Source organism: Oncorhynchus masou, chromosome 21, assembly GCF_036934945.1.
Source record: "Oncorhynchus masou masou isolate Uvic2021 chromosome 21, UVic_Omas_1.1, whole genome shotgun sequence".
Classification (NCBI taxonomy): domain Eukaryota; kingdom Metazoa; phylum Chordata; class Actinopteri; order Salmoniformes; family Salmonidae; genus Oncorhynchus; species Oncorhynchus masou.
Genome location: NC_088232.1, coordinates 27,767,211 through 27,789,448, shown reverse-complemented (window position 1 = coordinate 27,789,448; position 22,238 = coordinate 27,767,211). Strand labels below are relative to the sequence as shown.

At 42.3% G+C, this 22,238-nt stretch overlaps 1 protein-coding gene and 2 pseudogenes across 1 annotated transcript; all 3 read right to left on the bottom strand.

Moving 5' to 3' along the window:
- Positions 1–908: 908 nt before the first annotated feature.
- Positions 909–5,550, bottom strand: LOC135507473 (B2 bradykinin receptor-like; annotated as a pseudogene).
- Positions 5,551–6,996: 1,446 nt separating this feature from the next.
- LOC135507472 (B2 bradykinin receptor-like) lies at positions 6,997–9,453 on the bottom strand. Its single transcript, XM_064927003.1, has 2 exons — positions 9,373–9,453; positions 6,997–8,046 (listed from the first exon to the last, which is right to left on the bottom strand). The coding sequence occupies exons 1-2, from the start codon at positions 9,451–9,453 to the stop codon at positions 6,997–6,999; spliced, it is 1,131 nt and encodes a 376-aa protein (XP_064783075.1).
- Positions 9,454–10,448: 995 nt separating this feature from the next.
- LOC135507471 (B2 bradykinin receptor-like) lies at positions 10,449–12,566 on the bottom strand (annotated as a pseudogene).
- Positions 12,567–22,238: the final 9,672 nt, after the last annotated feature.

The window sequence follows — 22,238 nt, the reverse complement described above, 5'->3', positions numbered from 1 at the left end:
CTGATAGATGCACACACACACACACACACACACACACACACACACACACTGCAAGTTCATGTTTTTTAAACGTATGTAAATTGTAAAGTATTTTGTCTATAATGTATTTTCCGTTATGTGTCAGACCCCAGTAAGACTAGCTGTCGTCATTGGCGTCGGCTAATGGGGATCCTAATAAATCAAATCAAAACAGATTAGGGCCTAATTTATTTATTTCAATTGGCTGATTTCCTTATATGAACTATAACTCAGATTTTATTATTTTTTAAATTGTTGCATGTTGCATTTATATTTTTGTTCAGTGTAGTATTCTCTCCAATGTCACACAGGGGAAATGTGCTTAGAGTATATTAAATAACTTTATTGAAAATATGAATGGTAAAGGTCCAGTAAATGTGGGTACTGGTGAGAGAAATGTCATACAATGTTTAGGCCTTCACATAGTGGTGTTTGGCATTTAAAGGTCACCATTTATTGTAACAAAAGACAAGATTTCGGGGGCTATCTGGAATGGTGTAACACGCATACACCTATGTAGCATTTCAAATCTATCACCCCCATGATCTTCCCTGCTATAATCTACAATCTCTCTTGCTTGTCTCAGAGAAAGGACTGGAAAAGTTACATTCAGCATTAAAATTAACACAATATACGCTTCAGGAAACTTCGCCATGATCTTACTTTTGAGACTATCATTTCCGTGCAATCTAAATCTGATACGTCTACATAATGTGGTTCTAGATTGCACACATTTGATGTGGATATATTTGATCAATTGCGTTATTCATTAAAAATGCCATTTAGTTGATATCAAATCACAAATGTTTAGGAAAATGCAGGAAGATATGTCTGTATTACACAGGTTTGATTTGATCAACCCTGTGGCAATAGGTTGATACACTGGCATTTCAGCTTTCAGTTGTTGTAGAGCCCCTGCCACTCTTAGTTTTCCTGTAGATGGCGCTAACTTTCTTCCTAACATACTGACCGGAAATTACACACAGCACAGGGTTTAGGCTACTGTTCAGAAATGCTAGGTACTTTGAAATGTGGGTTCCAATATCCAAGGTATGATCCCACTTCTTGTCCAAGACCTCTACTTCACACAGTATATCGAGTAGGGTGAAGAGTTGGAAGCGACTCCAACACACAAGGAACAGCAGCATCACGGCACAAACGAGGACTGTGGCATTCCTATAATTTCTATCCTCCATGTCAACACTCTCCCTCCTCTTCCACGGGGCTCTAATGATGCTACAAGTGCAGGAAATAATCACCACAACAGGTTGAATAAAGTTCACAATGTTCATCAGGAGGTTGTGGGCCAGCTTCCAAGATTCCCCAGAGTTGTCAGGATACTCCAGAATACACATCATTGTCTGAAGTTCATCAACAAACATCACCTTTATGTGAATCGTCGCCAGCACCCCCATCAGCAGCCCAAAGAGACACAGGATGAGGCAGACCTCAGCCAACTGGCCCTTATGGTCCTCACCAGCGCTAAGTAGCGGTCCACACTAACCATTGCCAACAGGTAGCTGCTGGTATAGACGTTGACCAGGATAGCCTGACTCTGTGTCACAGGAAGTCTCCATACGGCCAGTTGTGGTCATTGAGGATCTTCATGACCTAGAAGAGCAGGCAGGCCAGGAGGAGCAGGTCAGTCAGGGCCAGGTTTCCCAGTTATATCTCTGATATGGGGCACTGGCCCCTCTGGAGAAGGAAAACCAGAAGCATGAAGCCATTACCCAGCAGCTTCACAACACACAGGGTAAAGATGTAGGGAGGGATGTTGCTGTAGACCAGGATCCAGTCTGTTGTGGAGAGGAGTCTAGATGGTGGGAAGTATTGTGCTAATGTTTTCTGACAGTAGCATTGCCATGGAGACCACCAGCTCTGTGGTCATAGGAAAATATCTTATCTGTGCTTATTATTCACTAAGAAACAACAATATTCATGTAAATATTGTGAAGTTGGATACTGTATTTGGCATGGAAATAGAAGCCAAGGGGAAAAACACTAATCAATCAATCCTGAACATTGTAGCCAGATATCTTTCAAAAATGTATGCTGAAGTTCAAACTCTTCAAAACTCCCTTGTAGGGTTGCCGTATTCCAGTTAAACTGTGGCTGCTTAAGTATGCAGAATCTACATACATGTCTAGTATTTCTGGTGTTGTTTGACAAGAGGGATTTAAGCATGATGTTTTAATAAAGACATGACAGGAGTCCTTGGAGTAATTGATCACTTTTTTATTACTATTTCTTCTAAAATGTGATTTAGTACCTCATGAAAGATTTATCATGTGCGACTCTGAGTAGAACATTCTTAAAAATACAGATGGCTGATCAAACAACTATGCTTTCTTCTTGTCAAGTTGAATAACCTCTAAAAAGTGGCAGTCAGTGTTTTGGTCTATCAGTATTCATTTGTACTAAATTACTTTAGTCTCCATATAATGACTTTATTCAGATGGTTGGCTCACAAAGCCATCTTTTTGAATGTCATGCAATAAATTGCTTACCTAGTGTTCATTTGGTTTTGAAAGGAGTTTGTAGTGTTGTTCATCTTTAAGCTACTCACTGAGTTAGGGAGAGATCTGCAGAAAAGTTTGGTTCTGTATACAACATTCTTTGACAACCTTGTCCCAACGTGTATGTCAACTTGTTTATAAGCCATTTTCAGTTTGCCTCCTGAAGCGCCAAAGGTTAGATCAGAATGTAAGAATACTCAAGAGAGAACATGTATTTTGTCAAGCGAACAGCTTGTTTGCCAAGTGTACAAACCCATTTAAGTGCACAAACCCATTTAAGTGTACAAACCCACTTTCCTTTTAGAATTATTTTAGAACATTATTAGAACTTCTATAAAGTGGTCTGGAGCTTTTTGGCAGAGGTGTAAGAAAACACATACATAACTGTAGGTGGAGGGCCAAGTACAGCCTTGGTTTATATTTCATCATGAGTCATTTCAAAGTAAATAACATTTTATTTGTCCCATCCGCCGATTACAACAAGTGTAGACTTTACCGTGAAATTCTTACTTATGAGCCCTTTCCCAACAATGCAGTTAAAAAGTAAGAAAATTAACAAATAGATCAGAATAAAATAGCATCACAATAAAATAATGTTTTCACAGAAACGTTCTAGCGGTACTATACACTGAGTGTATAAAACATTAGCAACACCTGCTCATTCCATGACAGACTAACCAGCTATGATCCCTTTTTGAGCTCACTTGTTAAACCCACTTCAACCAGTGTAGATGAAGGGGAGGAGACAGGTTCAAAAAGTATTTTTAAGCTTTGAGATTTTTAAAAATTTGTATCCATTATTTTACCAGGTAAGTTGACTGAGAACACATTCTCATTTACAGCAACAACCTGGGGAATAGTTACAGGGGACAGGGATGAATGAGCCAATTATAAACCAGGGGTTATTAGGTGACCAGATTGGGAATTTAGCCAGGACACCAGGGTTAACACCCCTACTCATACAATAAGTGCCATGGGATCTTTAACGACCTCAGAGAGTCAGTACACCTGTTTAACGTCCCATTCGAAAGACGGCACCCTACACAGGGCAGTGTCCCCAATCACTGCCCTGGGGAATTGGGATATTTTTTAGACCAGAGGAAAGAGTGCCTCCTACTTTCCCTCCAACACCACTTCCAGCAGCATCTGGTCTCTCATTCAGGGACTGACCAGGACCAACCCTGCTTAGCTTCAGAAGCAAGCCAGCAGGGGTATGCAGGGTGGTATGCTGCTGGCGTTGAGACATGAATTGTGTATGTGTCATTCACAGAGGGAATTGGCAAGGCAGCATAATTAAGTGCCTTTGAATGTGGTAAGTGCCAGGCGTTTTGAATGTGTCAATAACTGCAACATTGTTGGGTTTTTCACACTCAACAATTTCCCTTGTGTATCAAGAATGGTCCAAAGGATTGGAGTCAACATGGGCCAGCATCTCTGTGGAACGCTTTCGACACCTTGTAGAGTCCATGACCCCACAAATTGAGACTGTTCTGAGGGCAAAAGGGGTGCAACTAGGAAGGTGTTGCTAATTTTCTGTACACTCAGTGTAGGCCCATGCTTTAGGTCCACTTAATATGTGTCTGTCTTATTTCACTCTGGTTCATTTCTACATAGACTTTAGTGTACAGAACAGATATATACAGTACAGACTACACCCCTCTGATCTTTCCCCTCTTTGGCACTCCAACAACCATCAGTCATAGTCTCTGTAAACATACTTAGCTTCTCAACTTAAAGGCTGGTCTGTTATACTGTATGGCCAAAATTCATCACGACAACCAATGTCTGTTTGCTGGCTAGACATCATCTTAGAGTTGAATAAGAATGTACTCTATATCCCTTTCTCACACATTATGACAATGTGAGGGTATATTTGGATTGTTACTCTGACCTGTCAATAACTACATTCAATAATTTCACATGGAATTGTGCATGGTAAGTACCAAACAAGTCATTGCAATCTTTGTGCAGTTTAGCTATTCAATAACTATTCCACAGTATTGGTCAGAAAAACATTCACTTATCATATAAAATAGATTATTATCAAGGACTTTACAGATGTTTTTTTTGTATAAAAATGTCTAAACCATATAAAATATCAAATCATTGAGAAACCTTTTTGAGATACAGGTATAACAGTGACTCGCTCAATAAGGAAGTGGTCAGATGACACGGCTGCTACACTACAGGACTGTTTTGCTAGCACAGACTGGAATATGTTCCAGGATTCATCCAATGGCAGTGAGGAGTATACCACCTCAGTCATCGGCTCCATAAAAAAGTGCATTGACGACGTCTTCGCCACAGTGACCATACATACATATTCTAACCAGAAGCCATGGATTACAGGCAACATCTGCATCGAGCTAAAAAGGCTAGAGCTGCCGCTTTCAAGGAACAGGACACTAATCCGGACGCTTATAAGAAATCCCGTTATGCCCTAAAACGAACCATCAAACATGCAAAGCGTCAATACAGGATTAAGATTGAATCCTACTACACCGGCTCTGACGCTCGTCGGATGTGGCAGGGCTTGAAACTATTACGGACTACAAAGGGAAACCCAGACGCGAGCTGCCCAGTAACACGAGCCTACCAGATGAGCTAATGCCTTTTATGCTCGCTTCGAGGCAAGCAACACTGAATCATGCACAAGAGCATCAGCTGTTCTGGATGACTGTGTGAGAACTCTCTCGGTAGCCGATGTAAGCAAGACCTTTAAACAGGTCAACATTCACAAAGCCGCGGGGGCAGATGGATTTCCAGGACCTGTACTCAAAGCATGCGCAGACCAACTGGCAAGTGTCTTCACTGACATTTTCAACCTCTCCCTGAGTCTGTAATACCTACATGTTTCAAGCAGACCACCATAGTCCCTGTGCCCAAGGAAGCGAAGGTAACCTGCCTAAATGATTACCGCCCCGTAGCACTCACGTCGGTAGTCATGAAGTGCTTTGAAAGGCTAGTCATGGCTCACATCAACAGCATCCTCCAGGATACCCTAGACATACTCCATTTCGCATACCGCCCCAACAGATCCACAGATGATGCAATCTCAATCGCACTCCACACTGCCCTTTTCCACCTGGACAAAAGAAACACCTATGTGAGAAAAATCTGTTCATTGATGACAGCTCAGCGTTCAACACCATAGTGCCCATGAAGCTCATCACTAAGCTAAGTACCCTGGGAATAAACACCTCCCTCTGCAACAGGATCCCGGACTTCCTGACGCCCCCCCCCCCGGTGGCAAGGGTAGGCAAAAAAATGTCTTCTACGCTTATCCTCAACACTGGGGCCTCTCAGGGGTGTGTACTTAGTCCCCTCCTATACTCCCTGTTCACCCACGACTGTGTGGCCAAACATGACTTCAACACCATCATTAAGTTTTCTGACAACACAACAAGGGTAGGCCGACAACGATGAGACAGCCTATAGGGAGGAGGTCAGAGACCTGCCAGTGTGGTGCCAGGACAACAACCTCTCCGTCAATGTGAGCAAGACAAAGGAACTGATTATGGACTACAGGAAAAGGTGGGCCGAACAGGTTCCTTGGTGTCCACATCACCAACAAACGATCATGGTCCAAACACACCAAGACAGTCGTGAAGAGGTCACGACAATACCTTTCCCCCTCAGGAGACTGAAAAGATTTGGCATGGGTCCCCAGATCCTCAAAAAGTTCTACAGCTGCACCACTGAGAGCATCCTGACCAGTTGCATCCCAGCCTGGTATGGCAACTGCATGGCATCTGACCATAAGGCGCTACAGAGGGTAGTGCAAACGGCCCAGTACATCACTGGGGCCAAACTTCCTGCCATCCAGGAGCTATATGATAGGCGGTGTCAGAGGAAAGCCCACCAAATTTTCAGAGACTCCACTCAACCAAGTCATAGACTGTTTTCTCTGCTATCACATGGCAAGCGGTACTGGAGTGCCAAGTCTAGGACCAAAAGGCTCCTTAACAGCTTCTACCCCCAAGCCATAAGACAATCTGAACCATTTGCTGAACAATCCATCAAATGGCCACCGGACTATTTACGTTGACACCCCCCCCTCTCTATTTGTTTTGCTACTCACTGTTTATTATATATGCATAGTCACTTCATCTCTACCTACATGTACAAATGACCTCAACTAACCTGTACCCCCTGTATATAGCCTCGTTATGTTATTGTGGTACTTTGTATTATTTTTTACTTTAGTTTATTTGGTAAATATTTTCTTAACAAGAGGTTAACTGAGATGTTGGTTAAGAGCTAGTAAGTAAGCATTTCACGGTTAGGTCTACACTTGTATTCGGCGCACGTGACATAAAGTTTGATTTGATTTAAAGAAAACACACAAAAGCTAAATACAATGTAAACACAAAACACATTCACAATGTGCTGTTACACAAAACAGTGATGCTAGTGCAGAAATATGTGCCTTAAAATGACATGGTTATTTGGGGTTTATAAATCATACCTTAGTGGAGTCTGTGTACTTAATGGTGGAGTTGAGATTGACAATATGATAGGACTTCCTTCCCTTTCCACAGCACATCATCTGTCTACATACCCCTCTTGCCCTCTGCTTAAAGTGCTTCCCCACAATCACGTACAGAAAAGGGTTCAGTGAGCTGTTGCTGTAGCCCAGGTAGGTAGCCAGTTGAGTGCTGATTTCTAATACATCCATCCAGCCGCAGCCAGAGATGACCTCATAGTGATACAGGGTATCCAGGAAGATGACTACCTGGTAGGGCAGCCAGCAGAGGATGAAGATGGCCAGGACGATAAGCACCAGGTGGGCAGCCTTCCTCTCCGTGCCTGCCGCCGTCGTGCTCCTCATCCTGCTCGCCTGGTTGTCCCGTAGGACACTGATGATGTGGTAGCTGCAGAAGGACACAACGGGTATAGGAACCAGAAAGCCCACTATGTTGACGGTCAGGTTGTAGCGCAGCCTCCAGCCGTCGTGGGGGTATGCCATGTAGCACGCCTCCACCCCCAGTTGGGGGAAGAACTGGACGGATCGGAAGAGCAGGGCTGGGAGGCTGAGAAGAGCGCCCACCACCCAGACAACCAGGCAGATCCCGCTGGCCCAGGCTGGTTTTCTTCCCCTGCCCTGGGACGACAGGGGACGTGCCAGCACCAGGTACCTGTCCACACTCACCAGCGTAAGGAACAGGACACTGCAGTAGTAGTTCATCCCAATCACAATGTTCACCAGCTGACACATAAGCTCACCAAATGGCCAGTGGAACTCCTGTATGACCGCCACCACCCAGAAGGGCAGGCAGGACACCATGAGGAGGTCTGCAGCAGCCAGGTTCCCCAGGTAGATGTCTGCCACTGTGCTGTGTCTCTTCTGGAAGCAGAACACACACAGCACGAAGGTGTTGCCCACCATTCCCAGCAGGCAGATGACGGACATGTAAACTGGCTGGATGGAGTACACCCAATTCCAGGCTGCTGTGTGGTTACACTCCATTAAAGGGTCCACCGACCAGTTTGAGACCATTTCGAGAGCTGCCTGAAGAGAGATTGTGTGTGTCAATGTTGGATCACAATTTTATATTATAAAACATCAAAAAAGCTTTTAATTATGTCAATGCTACTGAACATGTGTACCACGACTTCTCTCATTTCAAAGTAAAGTAAACTGTTACCCTCTGGTTCAAAATAAAATTAATAATGCGCTAATGGACTGGGGAGGATGAGAATGGAAGGGCTAATATTGATATTAGTAAGAGTACACAGGCTCTGCGTGCTGTTGCCTTGTGAAGCACACCTCAGCTCTTTACATAAACCACCGTGATGTACAGTCATCTAAAAGGTTCTGCAGGCAACAGATGGTCCTTCTCTCTTATCTGGATGACATGGAGCACACTCTCTGTGGACTGACTCTGTCTACACCTCCCTCCCTCTGTACTGTAAGTCGGCACAGCTTCACTCAGTGGAATCCAGAGAGTATGTTTTCAGTCTCCCAAGAGAAAAGTAAAAGTTCATGGGGTACTCGCTCTGTCTACACCTCCCTCACTGTACTGTAAGTCAGCACAGCCTCAGGGGAATTCAAAAAAGTGTGTTTCCATTCTATCAAGACACTTGTAAAAGAATGGGGTACCTTACAGTGAATGGGGGAGAATATTATTGTAGGTTACTCAGTATTACTCTTTTTGACTGAGGTACCTATGAGTACCACAATTAGTTTGACCCGGCAGCAAAATACTTTCCTCTCTGCTCCTCATCAATTACTTCACTCACACAATGGTTTCAATTTCAGTTTCAAGTTGTATTAGTTGTATGTACAAGATAGACATGGTATACAGTGGTACAATGAAATACTTACTTGCAGGTTCCTTTTCAACAATGCAACAACAAGAAATAATAAAAGATATGAATATGAACATAAAGTAAATGGCTCAGTAGAATAGAATAAACATTTGAACATAAAATACAGGAAGGCACACTTTAAAGTACAATATTAACACATGTAAGAGGGGATTGGGGGGCATGTGTTTAAGTACATGTAAAAAATAAATACTAATATTTCTTGTCTCAGATATAGGACAGACACTTCAGAACAAACTGATTTTATTTTGGGACTGACTATCTGTTGTTCCATGTATTGAATCTGTTATTCTATGTGTTTGTATGGGCTAATAGCAAAACATGTTTTTCATCAAATTATATATTTAAAAAAATGTGATACTTCAAAGGGGTATTAAAATTCTCAAAACTTCTTTCTTTACTGCAGCGATCCCTCCGATGCTTCCTGAAGTCAACAATCAACTCCTTTGTTTTGCTGACGTTGAGGTGGAGGTTGTTGTCCTGGCACCACAAATGCCAGTTCACTTACCTCCTCCCTATAGGCTGACTCGTCGTTGCAGTCACACCTGCTCCTGCTCTTGCTCTTCCTCCCCTGGCGCTCGAGGGGCATTACGCACTCAAGACACCATCAGTACGCCCACCTGCCTTCCCCCCCGTCACACACATCAGCAATCATTGGACTCACGTGGACTCAATTACTTGTGTCATTACATTCCCTATATCTGTCTGTTCCCAAACTCTGTGGTGACGTCAGTCCTGGGTCGCTGCCGATGGAACCGGGGCTGCCTACTTCTACATCGGCGTACAGATTTCCATTATCAGCAACCATCACTCCTGTGTTCCAATGGCACGTTGTGTTAGCTTATCCCAGTTGATCATTTTAAAAGGCTCATTGATCATTAGAAAACCCTTTTGCAATTATGTTAGCACAGCTGAAAACTGTTGTCCTGATTAAAGAGGCAATAAAACTGGCCTTCTTTAGACTATTTGTGGTTTCAATTACAGGCTCAAAATGGTCAGAAACAAAGACCTTTGTTCTGAAACTCGTCAGTCTATTCTTGTTCTGAGAAATAAAGGCTATTCCATTCGAGAAATTGCCAAGAACTGAAGATATCGTACAACCAGAAAAGAAAGAGGAGTGGGATGCCCTGGTGCACAACTGAGCAAGAGGACAAGTACATTAGAGTGTCTTGTTTGAGAAACAGATGCCTCACAAGTCCTCTACTGGCAGCTTCATTAAATAGTACCCGCAAAACACCAATCTCAAAGTCAACCGTGAAGAGGCGACTCCGGGATGCTGGCCTTCTAGGCAGAGTTGCAAAGAAAAAGCCATATCCTACAACAGGACAATTACCCAAAGCACAGCTCCAACCTATGCAATAACTATTTAGGGGAGAAGCAGTCAGCTGGTATTCGGTCTATAATGGAGTGGCCGGCACAGTCACCGGATCTCAACCCTATTGAACTTTTTTGGGAGCAGCTTGACCGTATGGTACGTAAGAAGTGCCCATCAAGCCAATCCAACTTGTGGGAGGAGCTTCAGGAAGCATGGGGTGAAATCTCTTCAGATTACCTCAACAAATTGACAACTAGAATGCCAAAGGTCTATGATGCCTGCTCCCGGAGGACATCCAGGGCCATGAAGAGGTGGAAGGGCACCCAGCAAAGCAGGAAGGTCAGGAGAACAGCCAGCACCAGCAGAGTGGCCTTCATCTCCGTGCCCTCCACCTTGAACCTCTTCATGGCCTTGTTCTTCAGGGCGTGGATGAGCTGACAGGTGCAGTAGGAGATCATCGACACAGGGATGGTAATCCCCAACACAATGAGCAGCACGTCGAACACCAGTCCAAGAAGCAGGCAGTCACCTGGAAGTCCGGGAACCACTTCACCACTCCGAAGACCATGGTAGGGGTGCCCAGCAGCAAGCCATAGCCCCACACTAACAAACAGGCCAGCTTGGTATAGGAGGGACTCCTCATACTCCAGGGACTCATAGTATGCACCAATGCCACATAGCGGTCCACGCTGACCAGAGCCAAGAAAGATACTGCTGTAGTCATTCATATTGATTCCCACGTTGACCAGGCGACACAGCAGGGGGCCGAAGGGCCAGTTGAAGCCATTGGCCACATTGACAGCCCAGAGGGGGAGGCAGGAGACCAGGAGCAGATCAGCGGCAGCCAGGTTGCTCAGGTAGATCTCTGCTACGGTGCAGGCCTTCTTATGCAGGCAGAACACCAACAGGACAAACACGTTATCCAGAATCCCCAGTACGCTGGTGGCCAGGCTGTAGGCCAGTTGCATGGTGTGAAGCCAGTCCCACTCCTCAGTGTAAGGGCAGTGGCTGGTGTTGGTACTGTTGCTTCCAGTCATGTCTATGGAGCTGGAGAGAATATGTTGTGTAAATGTAACTGTGGTTGTTCAAGGAGGGGGACATGGGTATATGGCAGATAGGGGAGACCGGGGCACAATGTTACACTTTCAGTCTTTTGCTTATTTATGAAAATATTATTGGATTTAGATTAATATTTTTATACAAACAACATAGATATCTCAGCTACTATTATACACTGTATCTCTGTTTCTAGGACATACCAATCGTTTACAATTCAACCGAAAGTGTCGGAAGTCAAAATGTTACAATTAACCCAGAGAATAACTGGGTTAACTGTACCACTCCCTTCAATAGTAAAAAAATTGGTGTAATTTAAAATAAAATCTGATTTGAAACTGATACCGTACAATTTCAATTAAACACAGTCTAAAATTGCCACTTGTCCCTTTTAATAGCCTGGCAACTACACACACTTCAGCAAAGAAACGCCTGCTTCAAATAAATGCTGGGGGGGTCTAAGTTAATTGTTTAAGAGGTTACAATGAATTACCATTAATTGTTTGAGGTTTAATGTTTGATTCATCACATTAAATAATTCAGTAACCACTCTGAAAAAAGAATGACATACATTCATTTTATCGCCAGTAAGAAACTGCTAGCCATTGGCGGCAAACAGCTAAGAACTGCTAGCTAACTGGCAAGCACAAAAACTATTCTGGGAGTACAGACCCGTAAAAATAGGCCAATTACCCTCTAGTGGTGAATGAAAGAACAGACAAAAATGCACAGTCAGAGAGGAGAATAATTATTGTGTCAAAGAAAAAAAAAAGGTTTGAAATGGAGGCATACTAAGAAAAAAGAAACGTGACAGTGTGTAAATGATAACACATTAGTGCTAGAAATGAAGAAATGTATTAAAATGCTGGAATGCTGGAATTAAACAATTAACTATGCAAATTTGCAAAAGTTGTGTGCATTAAGGAAATAGACACCTAGCTCAAATAAGCACCTGTTGTGTTCAGTGATTTAAGGAAACACACATAAGGGCTATTAATTTAAGTTTTACGATATTTAAATGAAAATACACTAAATTGAAAAAATATGTTTTCATTTTGGGTATGTCATATTGACAAAAACACTGAGAAGCCAAAATGTATATATTTTAATTATTATTTCACTTATAATTCACTGTATCAGAATTCAAGTGGGTCAGAAGTTCACATACACTAAGTTGACTGTGCAGTTAAACAGCTTGGAAAATTCCAGAACATTATGTCATGGCTTTAGAAGCTTCTGATAGGCTAATTGACATCATTTGAGTGAATTGGAGTTGTACCCGTGGATGTATTTCAAGGCCTACCTTCAAACTCAGTGCCTCTTTGCGTCATACTGCCCAGGAAGGAGACGCGTTCTGTCTCCTGGAGATTAATGTACTTTGGTGCGAAAAGTGCAACTCAATCCCAGAACAGCAAATGACCGTGTGAAGATGCTGTAGGAAACAGGAACAAAAATATCTATATTCACAGTAAAATGAGTCCTATATCGACATAACCTGAAAGGCTGCTCACTGCTCCAAAACTGCCATAAAAAAGCCAGACTACGGTTTGCCTCTGCACACGGGGACAAAGATCTTACTTTTTTGAAAAATGTCCTCTGGTCTGATGAAACACAAATAGAACTGTTTGGCCATAATGACCATCATTATGTTCGGAGGAAAAAGGGGGAGGCTTGCAAGCCGAAGAACACCATCCAACCGTGAAGCACGGGGGTGGCAGCATCATGTTGTGGGGGTGCTTTGCTGCAGGAGGGACTGGTGCACTTCACAAAATAGATAGCATCACGGGGAAAGAAATGTATGTGGATATATTGAAGCAACATCTCAAGACATCAGTCAGAAAGTTAAAGCTTAGTCACAAATGGGTCTTCCAAATGGACAATGACCCCAGGCATACTTCCAAAGTATTGGCAAAATGGCTTAAGAACAAAAAGTCAAGGTATTGGAGTGGCCATCACAAAGCCCTGACCTCAAACCTATAAAAAATTTGTGGGCAGAACTGAAAAAGCGTGTGCGAGCAAGGAGGCCTACAAACCTGACTCAGTTACACCAGCTCTGTCAGGAGGAATGGGCCAAAATACACCCAACTTATTGTGGGAAGCTTATTTATGGAAGGCTACCCGAAATGTTTGGCCCAAGTTAAACAATTTAAAGGCAATGCTATGTAAATTTCTGACCCACTGGGAATGTGATGAAAGTAATCATAGCTGAAATAAATCATTCTCTCTAATATTATTCTGACATTTAACATTCTTAAAATCAAGTGGTGAGCCTAACTGACCTAAAACAGGGAATTTTTACTAGAATTAAATGTTAGGAATTGTGAAAAACTGATGGTAAACTTCCTACTTCAAGGGTATATGATTAGATACATGGGGAATATTCCAGCGGTCAATCATTTAAAAAAGAAAGGTGGCAAGAATATTTAGAAAACAAACAAAACATTGTCAGTAAAATAACAATTATTTATGGATTTAAAGGGGAACTTCACCCGCTAATTTGGCCTCTTTTTTTGTCTTCCTCCTCAAGAAATGCTGGCGGGCATGACAGAAGCCAATCGTGAGTTGGATTGGGAGTGTGGTTTGATGTGGGTGTTTCTTGGGTGCGTCCTTGCCACCACCAACACACACACACCTGTCAGAATCTTGCCTGCAGCTGTTTTCCCCCATCCAATCACAACAAACAACCCACTGGGCAAAAACTGGTTGAATCAACATTGTTTCCATGTCATTTCCCCCAAAAAGAAATCTGTGGAAAACTGATGAGATTTTTTTTAAAGTCATCAACATAAGGGCATTTTGTATTTTCATTACCTAAATCCAATGACATGGTGAAATGTTTTGTTGATTTAATGTTGAATTCACATTAGTTGACAACTCAACCAAATGTAAATAAAAACTAGACGTTGAACTGGCGTCTGTGCCCAGTGGGAAACCTCCTGCAGGTTGAGTTCAATAACTACAGGCCGATGTATGGTGAGATGCTTTGAATAGGTCAGTAGCCTCCTGAATGTATGTACGTATTATAAACAAAGTGTTTTAATAACTTTCAAATGTAGTAGCAGGTCCATGTAGAACAAACAACCCTTTACATAATACCATAGACGCAGTGTTCTGCTAATTTAACTAAGTGACCTTTCACGTTTCATTGTCATTCCCAGCCGATATATATACTGTGCCTATCGGCATTTTGTTAGGTGGTAAGTACCTTGGCAAACATGTCAGTGGCCATATCTTCCTGTGTGGTGTCCTGTATACAACAGTTCCCTGATCATGGTGCAGAATACACAGGGTGTCTCCATCCCCATATTTACTGACACCATTCAATTCAATAACTTAAAAAAAGACAATTAAAGTAAAAGTTGTGTCTAGTAAAATGTTAATGCAGAGTACCAGGTCTCTCTCAATTCAGTGACATCAGTATAAAGCCTGTCTGGCAGTCTGGACATCATCTTGCAAGTCTCTGTGCTGGCTCTTTTTATTTTTCTGAGAACACATACACATATAGTCACTGTTATATTACCAATGGCAGATAGGATGGGTAATATCTGACACACAAACAGGTACTATGTTGATGTTTGAACAGGTCTGGCATTTGGCAAAAGCATCTGTAGTTCTCTCCATCTGTAGAAATAGGCAGAGTTGAGGAAAAGTTCATCAGTGACACATAACGAAAAGGGTGTTGCAAATGCTGGACATTTCTGCTGTACTGTATTTTTAGTAATCCCCTTCAGTCCCATATTGTGGATGTGTTGCATGCCAGGTCTCTCTCCATCCAGAGACATCAATATCAAGCCTGTCTGTCGGTCTGAACTTCATCACATCATCTTGCAAGTCTTGAAGATCTGTCTCCATTGATGTATCTGTAAACACATACACAGGCCCTGTTCTATTACCAATGGCAGTTAGGATAGGTGATATCTGACAAACAAACATGTACTACGTTGAAGTTTGAAAAGGTCAGCCTAAACATACTTAATTCTGGGTTCCCCATCAACGACCGTTGGTGAGCAGGCAGGAGGTGAGGCTGGAGGTAAGGACTTTGCCAGTGCCCCCTTGATGGGCATGGCAGAGTAGCTCCTGGTCCCTCATCAAAGATACTGGTTTGTCACACACAAACACACACACACAGTGTACTGCTTACGTTATCAATGGTGGTTATGATTAACATGGTGGAACCAACCCGATTGCTGCATTCACCTTTCTATTTCACTTCCATTCTCATGATATGTGAAGTGAGAATGGTAAACATAGTGATCAGAAGGTGACACACAAACATCACCAACCTGATTCAAGTGTCCTTCCTGTTCCATTTATAGCAATGCTCAAAGTGAGGGCATGTCTGCGTGATGGTGAGGGTCCCCTTGTTGCATGTTCAGCTGCAAACTGAATATCTCCCAAACAACTGCAGCAGGCAATCCTTATAAACAATGCACTTCCTCATATTATGAGGTGGTGTTGACTGGGAGGGGCTGTGACAGGGTGATACAATAGACAGCCAAGTGGTAAACGGCATTTTGTTGAAAAGAAAGGACAAAGCTTTTTGATAATGCACTTCACAACCAAAATGACTATATTACTTGTATCTGCTTAGCTGGGTAATTAACCTACTCGATTATCAAACCAGGTGTTTTTTCAATACAACTTTTCACATAACACACATTGTTGATGTAGCCATCTGTGTCATCAGGGTAGTAATTTGAGTCAAGCTAATTCTAGGTCGTCACTAGTTACGACAGCCACAAAGTGATTTTTTTGTACCTATATTTAACTAGGCAAGTCAGTTAAGAACCAATTCTTATTTACAATGATAGTCTACCAGGGAACAGTGGGTTAACTGCCTTGTTCAGGGGCAGAAGCACAGATTTGTACCTTGTCAGCTCAGGGATTCAATCCAGCAACCTTTCGGGTTACTGGCCCAACGCTCTAACCACTAGGCTTCCTGCCGCCCCATAAACCACACCTATTTCTAAAATGTATCTGCTTAAAATTTGAGTTTAAACCTAACCACACTGCTAACCTTATGCCTAACCTTAAAAGTACATTTTTGTTTTCATTAATTTTTACAATCGAGGCCATGTAAGACTTTGAGGCTGTGGTAACTAGTGGAAACCCCTAATTCTATGCTTTACAGATGTAGACTGATTGTAGCTCCAGATCACAGATGGTTGGTGGCACCTTAATTGGGGAGAACGGGCTCATGATTAATGACAGGAGCGAAGTAAGTGGAATGGTATCAAATACATCCAAAAACATGGTTTCCAGGTGTTTGATGCCATCCCATTTGCTCCATTCCGACTATTATTATTAGCCGTTTTTCCCTCAACAGCCTCCTGTGGTCCAGATTGGATTAGATTCAGGCCGGTGACGCCGCTACGGTTTGTTGATCCTAGTTTACTGTATTATTTAGACTCAGCCATGAGTTCGCTACTACCATAACTGAATCCATTATTTCGTTTTGGCCTAGACCATACAGAATACACTTGCATGAGCAACGAAATAACTTGTAAATCCAACTTGTAGGCTAACATTAGCTAGCCTGCCTCACTAGCATTATCAAATGATAACGTGACATAACCAGCAGTATCTAGACAATACACAAACTTGTATGCGCTATGACCTAAATTGTAATGCTAAAACGTTAGCTAGCCTGCCTTGCTTTATCAAAAGATGTCTACCTGCATAGCCAGCAATATCTAATGTTATTAGGTAAATTATACCAGAGGTCATTATATTCCAGTAACTCTGGTTATACTCACCACCCCCGGTCGTTGCATACCAACTTTGCCTTACTGGTTCAAACATTGGGACCGACGAACTCCTACAAACCATTTCGGATTCTCCGGTCCTTCGGCAAAGAATGAAAGCCATATAACTTTGGCTGTGGAGTCATGGTCAATCCTTACAGGGTTTTTCAGCCTGCTTTCTTTTGAACGCATTGGGAATTATGAAACAACTGCGCCCCATTCAATGAAGGGAAACGGAGGGGCTATTTACACATGGAACTTGGCTTCACAGTTGACCTATTTGCTTATGGTTTTTCCTACACCTAATGACCTGCTTTTTAAATTATATGAACCAAATTATTTTTTTTTTTTTTGGAACGGCAAGCCAGACAAAATTAAAATGTCCTATTTATATAAGGAATATGAATTCGGAGGGCAGAAATTATTAAATATTAAAGCATTAGACCTCTCACTAAAGGCATCAGCCATACCAAAGTTATACTTAAATCCAAACTGGTTCTCTAGTAAATTGGTAGGAATGCCCTTTTACCCTTTATTCAGATTACACCTGCTCACTTTCAGTTGCTTGAAAAGACAATCATCTCCAAAATATCGTTATTTTTTAAACACACCTTAGAAAGTTGGTTAACATTTCAGTTTAATCCACCTGAAAAGACGGAACAAATAATACAGCACATTTTGTTGTTAAATATACTAATTGATTAAAGAAACATTTTTTGAAGACATTTTTAAAAAGGTATAATTTTAGTGAATGATAACATTAACAAGACCGGTGGAGTTATGTCACACATGCAGCTAACACAGACATATGGAAATGTCTGCTCTACCCAAAATTACAACCAACTAATCGCAGCATTACCACAAAAATGGAAGAGGCAAGTAGAAGGGGAAAAAGTAAGGAACTTGTATGTCGGCCCCGCATTTTTAAAAATGTTATTTATTTCACCTTTATTTAAACAGGTAGGCAAGTTGAGAACAAGTTCTCATTTACAATTGCGACCTGGCCAAGACAAAGCTAAGCAGTTCGACGCATACAACAACACAGAGTTACACATGGAGTAAAACAAACATACAGTCAATAATACAATAGAAAAATAAGTCTATATACAATGTGAGCAAATGAGGTGAGATAAGGGAGGTAAAGGCAAAAAAAGGCCATGGTGGCGAAGTAAATACAATATAGCAAGTAAAACACTGAAATGGTAGCTTTGCAGTGGAAGAATGTGCAAAGTAGAGAGAAATAATGGGGTGCAAAGGAGCAAAAATGAATAAATACAGTAGGGGGAGAGGTAGTTGTTTGGGCTAAATTATAGATGGGCTATGTACAGGTGCAGTAATCTGAGCTGCTCTGACAGCTGGTGCTTAAAGCTAGTGGGGGAGATAAGTGTTTCCAGTTTCAGAGATTTTTGTAGTTCGTTCCAGTCATTGGCAGCAGAGAACTGGAAGGAGAGGCGGCCAAAGGAAGAATTGGTTTTGGGGGTGACCAGAGAGATATACCTGCTGTAGTGCATGCTACAGGTGGGTGCTGCTATGGTGACCAGCGAGCTGAGATAAGGGTGGACTTTTTTTTTACAAGGGTATGTTTGGCAGCATGAGTGAAGGATGCTTTGTTGTGAAATAGGAAGCCAATTCTAGATTTCACTTTGGATTGGAGATGTTTGATGTGAGTCTGCAAGGAGAGTTTACAGTCTAACCAGACACCTAGGTATTTGTAGTTGTCCACATATTCTAAGTCAGAACCGTCCAGTGTAGTGATGTTGGACGGACGGGCAGGTGCAGGCAGCGATCGGTTGAAGAGCATGCATTTAGTTTTACTTATATTTAAGAGCAATTGGAGGCCACGGAAGGAGAGTTGTATGGCATTGAAGCTCGTCTGGAGGGTTGTTAACATAGTGTCCAAAGAAGGGCCAGATGTATACAGAATGGTGTCACCTGTGTAGAGGTGGATCAGAGACTCACCAGCAGCAAGAGTGACATCTTTGATGTATACAGAGAAGAGAGTCGGCCCAAGAAATGAACCCTGTGGCTCCCCCATAGAGACCGCCAGAGGCCCGGACAACAGGCCCTCTGATTTGACACACTGAACTCTATCAGAGAAGTAGTTGGTGAACCAACCTGCTTTCCAATCTTTGGGAATCTCAGATGACACGAACGATAGGTTGAATAGGCTAGTAATAGGGGTTGCAGCAATTTCGGCAGATAATTTTAGAAAGGGTCCAGATTGTCTAGCCCGGCTGATTTGTAGGGGTCCAGATTTTGCAGCTCTTTCAGAACATCAGCTGAATGGATTTGGGAGAAGGAGAAATGGGGAAAGCTTGGGCGAGTTGCTGTGGGGGGTGCAGTGCTGTTGACCGGGGTAGGGGTAGCCAGGTGTAAAGCATGGCCAGCCGTAGAAAAATGCTTATTGAAATTCTCAAATATAGTGGATTATCGTTGGTGACAGTGTTTCCTATCCTCAGTGCAGTGGGCAGCTGGGAGGAGGTGTTCTTATTCTCCATGGACTTTACAGTGTCCTGGAACTTTTTTTAGTTTGTGTTGCAGGAAGTAAATTTCTGCTTGAAAAATCTAGCCATGGCTTTTCTAACTGCCTGTGTATATTGGTTTCTAGCTTCCCTGAAAAGTTGCATATCACGGGGGCGGTTCGATGCTAATGCAGATCGCCATAGGATGTTTTTGTGTTGGTAAAGGGCAGTCAGGTCTGGAGAGAACCAAGGGCTATATCTGTTCCTGGGTCTAAATTTCTTGAATGGGGCATGCTTATTTAAGATGGTGAGGAAGGCATTTCTTTTTAAATAACCAGGCATCCTCTACTGACAGGATGAGATCAATATCCTTCCAGGATACCCCGGCCAGGTCGATTAGAAAGGCCTGCTCGCTGAAGTGTTTCAGGGAGTGTTTTACAGTGATGAGTGGAGGTCGTTTGACCACTGACTCATTACGGATGCAGGCAATGAGGCAGTGATCACTGAGATCTTGGTTGAAAACAGCAGAGGTGTATTTAGAGGGCAAGTTGGTTAGGATGATATCTTTGAGGGTGCCCGTGTTTACGGCTTTGGTGTGGTACCTGGTAGGTTCATTGATAATTTATGTGAGATTGAGGGCATCAAGTTTAGATTGTAGGATAGCTGGGGTGTTAAGCATGTTCCAGTTTAGGTCGCCTAGCAGCACGAGCTCTGAAGATAGATGGGGGGGCAATCAGATCACATATGGTGTCCAGAGCACAGCTGGGGGCAGAGGGTGGTCTATAGCAGCCGGCAACGGTGAGAGACTTGTTTTTAGAGATGTGGATTTTTAAAAGTCGAAGTTCAAATTGTTTGGGTACAGACCTGGATAGTAGGACAGAACTATGCAGGCTATCTTTGCAGTAGATTACAACACCGCCCCCTTTGGCCATTCTATTTTGTCTGAAAAGGTTGTTCAGAATTTTTGGTGGTCTTCCTAAGCCAGGATTCAGACACGGCAAGAACATCCGGGTTAAAGAGCATTAAAAGCATTAAAGACCATAAATGGTTAAAGAAAAGTGTGATAAATAAAAACATATACCACTTTCATTTAAGGACCAAAAAACTGACAGCTGTGCCATATAAATTGCAAAATAGTTGGGAAGAGATTTTCGATGAACACATTCCATGGCACATGGTTTATGAATTGATACGCAAAACAACGCCGGATTCAAAACTTCAAATTTTTCTATTTAAATTACTATACAAAATTCTTGCAACCAATAGAATGTTATATATATGGGGATACAATCTTCCCAGCTCTGCAGATTTTGCTGTGAGGAGGCAGAGTCATTAAATAATTTATTTTGGTATTGTCCATGTGTAGCTCGTTTTTGGTCACAGGTCCAGGAATGGCTGAAGAATTGCAACATTTGCCTAGAACTAACGCTGCAGATAGCAATACTGGGTGATATGAAAAGCCATAGTCAATCAATCAATAATATAATAATTATTTTAGCAAAAATGTTAATTTTGAATTTACAATCTGTATAAGCTATGAGAATAGAAGGTTCAGTACTTTTGTGAAGCATCACAGCACAGTTGAAAAATATATGTCAAATAGAAATCCAAAATTGATGGTGTTAAGAGATAGATGGGAGGGGTTGAATGGAGCTGAAGGGTGAGACTAATAACAAGATAACCAATGTAAAACATACAGGGTCTGTAAAATGTATATAGGTTCAGAAATGTTGTGAATTAGCACAGTTACAAACAGAACTCAAACTGGATGGACATCAGAAATTGAGGATGGACTAAAAATACACAAAGTATAACTATAGTAAAATAGATTGTGTCTGTAAAATGTGAATAAGATGTATAAACTGAAGGTAGAAGCCTAAGTGTTTATTAGTTCACTCCACTCTGACCCACAATTCCAGTGGGTCAGAAGTTTACATACACTAAGTTGACTGTGCCTTTCAACAGCTTGGAAAGTTCCAGAAAATGATAGCATGGCTTTAGAAGCCTCTGATAGGCTAATTGACATCAATTGTAGATGTACCTGTGGATGTATTTCAAAGCCTACCTTCAAACACAGTGCCTCTTTGCTTGACCTCATGGGAAAATCAAAAGAAATCAACCAAGAGATCAGAAAATAAATTGTAGACCTCCACAAGTCTGGTTCATCCTTGGGAGCAATTTCCAAACGCCTGAATGTACCACGTTCATCTGTACAAACACTAGTACGCAAGTATCAACACCATGGGACCACGCAGCCGTCACACCACTCGGACGGAGACTCGTTCTGTCTCCTAGAGATGAACGTACTTTGGTGCGAAAAGTGCAAATCAATCCCAGAACACCAGCAAAGGACCGTCTGAAGATGCTGGAGGAAACGGGTACAAAAGTATTTATATCCACAGTAAAACGAGTCCTATATCAACATAACCTGAAAGGCCGCTCATCAAGGAAGAAGCCACTGCTCCAAAACCACCATAGAAAAGCCGGACTACAGTTTGCAACTGTACATGGGGACAAAGATCATACTTTTTGGAGAATTGTCCTCTGGTCTGATGAAACAAAAATATAACTGTTTGACCATCGTTATGTTTGGAGGAAAAAAGGGGGAGGCTAGCAAACTGAAGAACACCATCCCAACCGTGAAGCACGGGTGTAGCAGCATCATGTTGTGGGGGTGCTTTGCTGCAAGAGGGACTGGTGCACTTCTCAAAATTGATGGCATCATGAGGTAGGGAAATTATGTGAATATATTGAAGCAACATCTCAAGACATCAGTCAGGTAGTAAAGCTTGGTCGC

Excerpts from the sequence above, each read along its gene's own strand:
- LOC135507472 (XM_064927003.1), bottom strand. The coding sequence starts at position 9,453 with ATGCCCCTCGAGCGCCAGGGGAGGAAGAGCAAGAGCAGGAGCAGGTGT. Across the intron at positions 8,047-9,372 it reads AGTCAGCCTATAGGGAGGAG|GCAGCTCTCGAAATGGTCTC; the intron begins GTAAGTGAACTG and ends ATCTCTCTTCAG.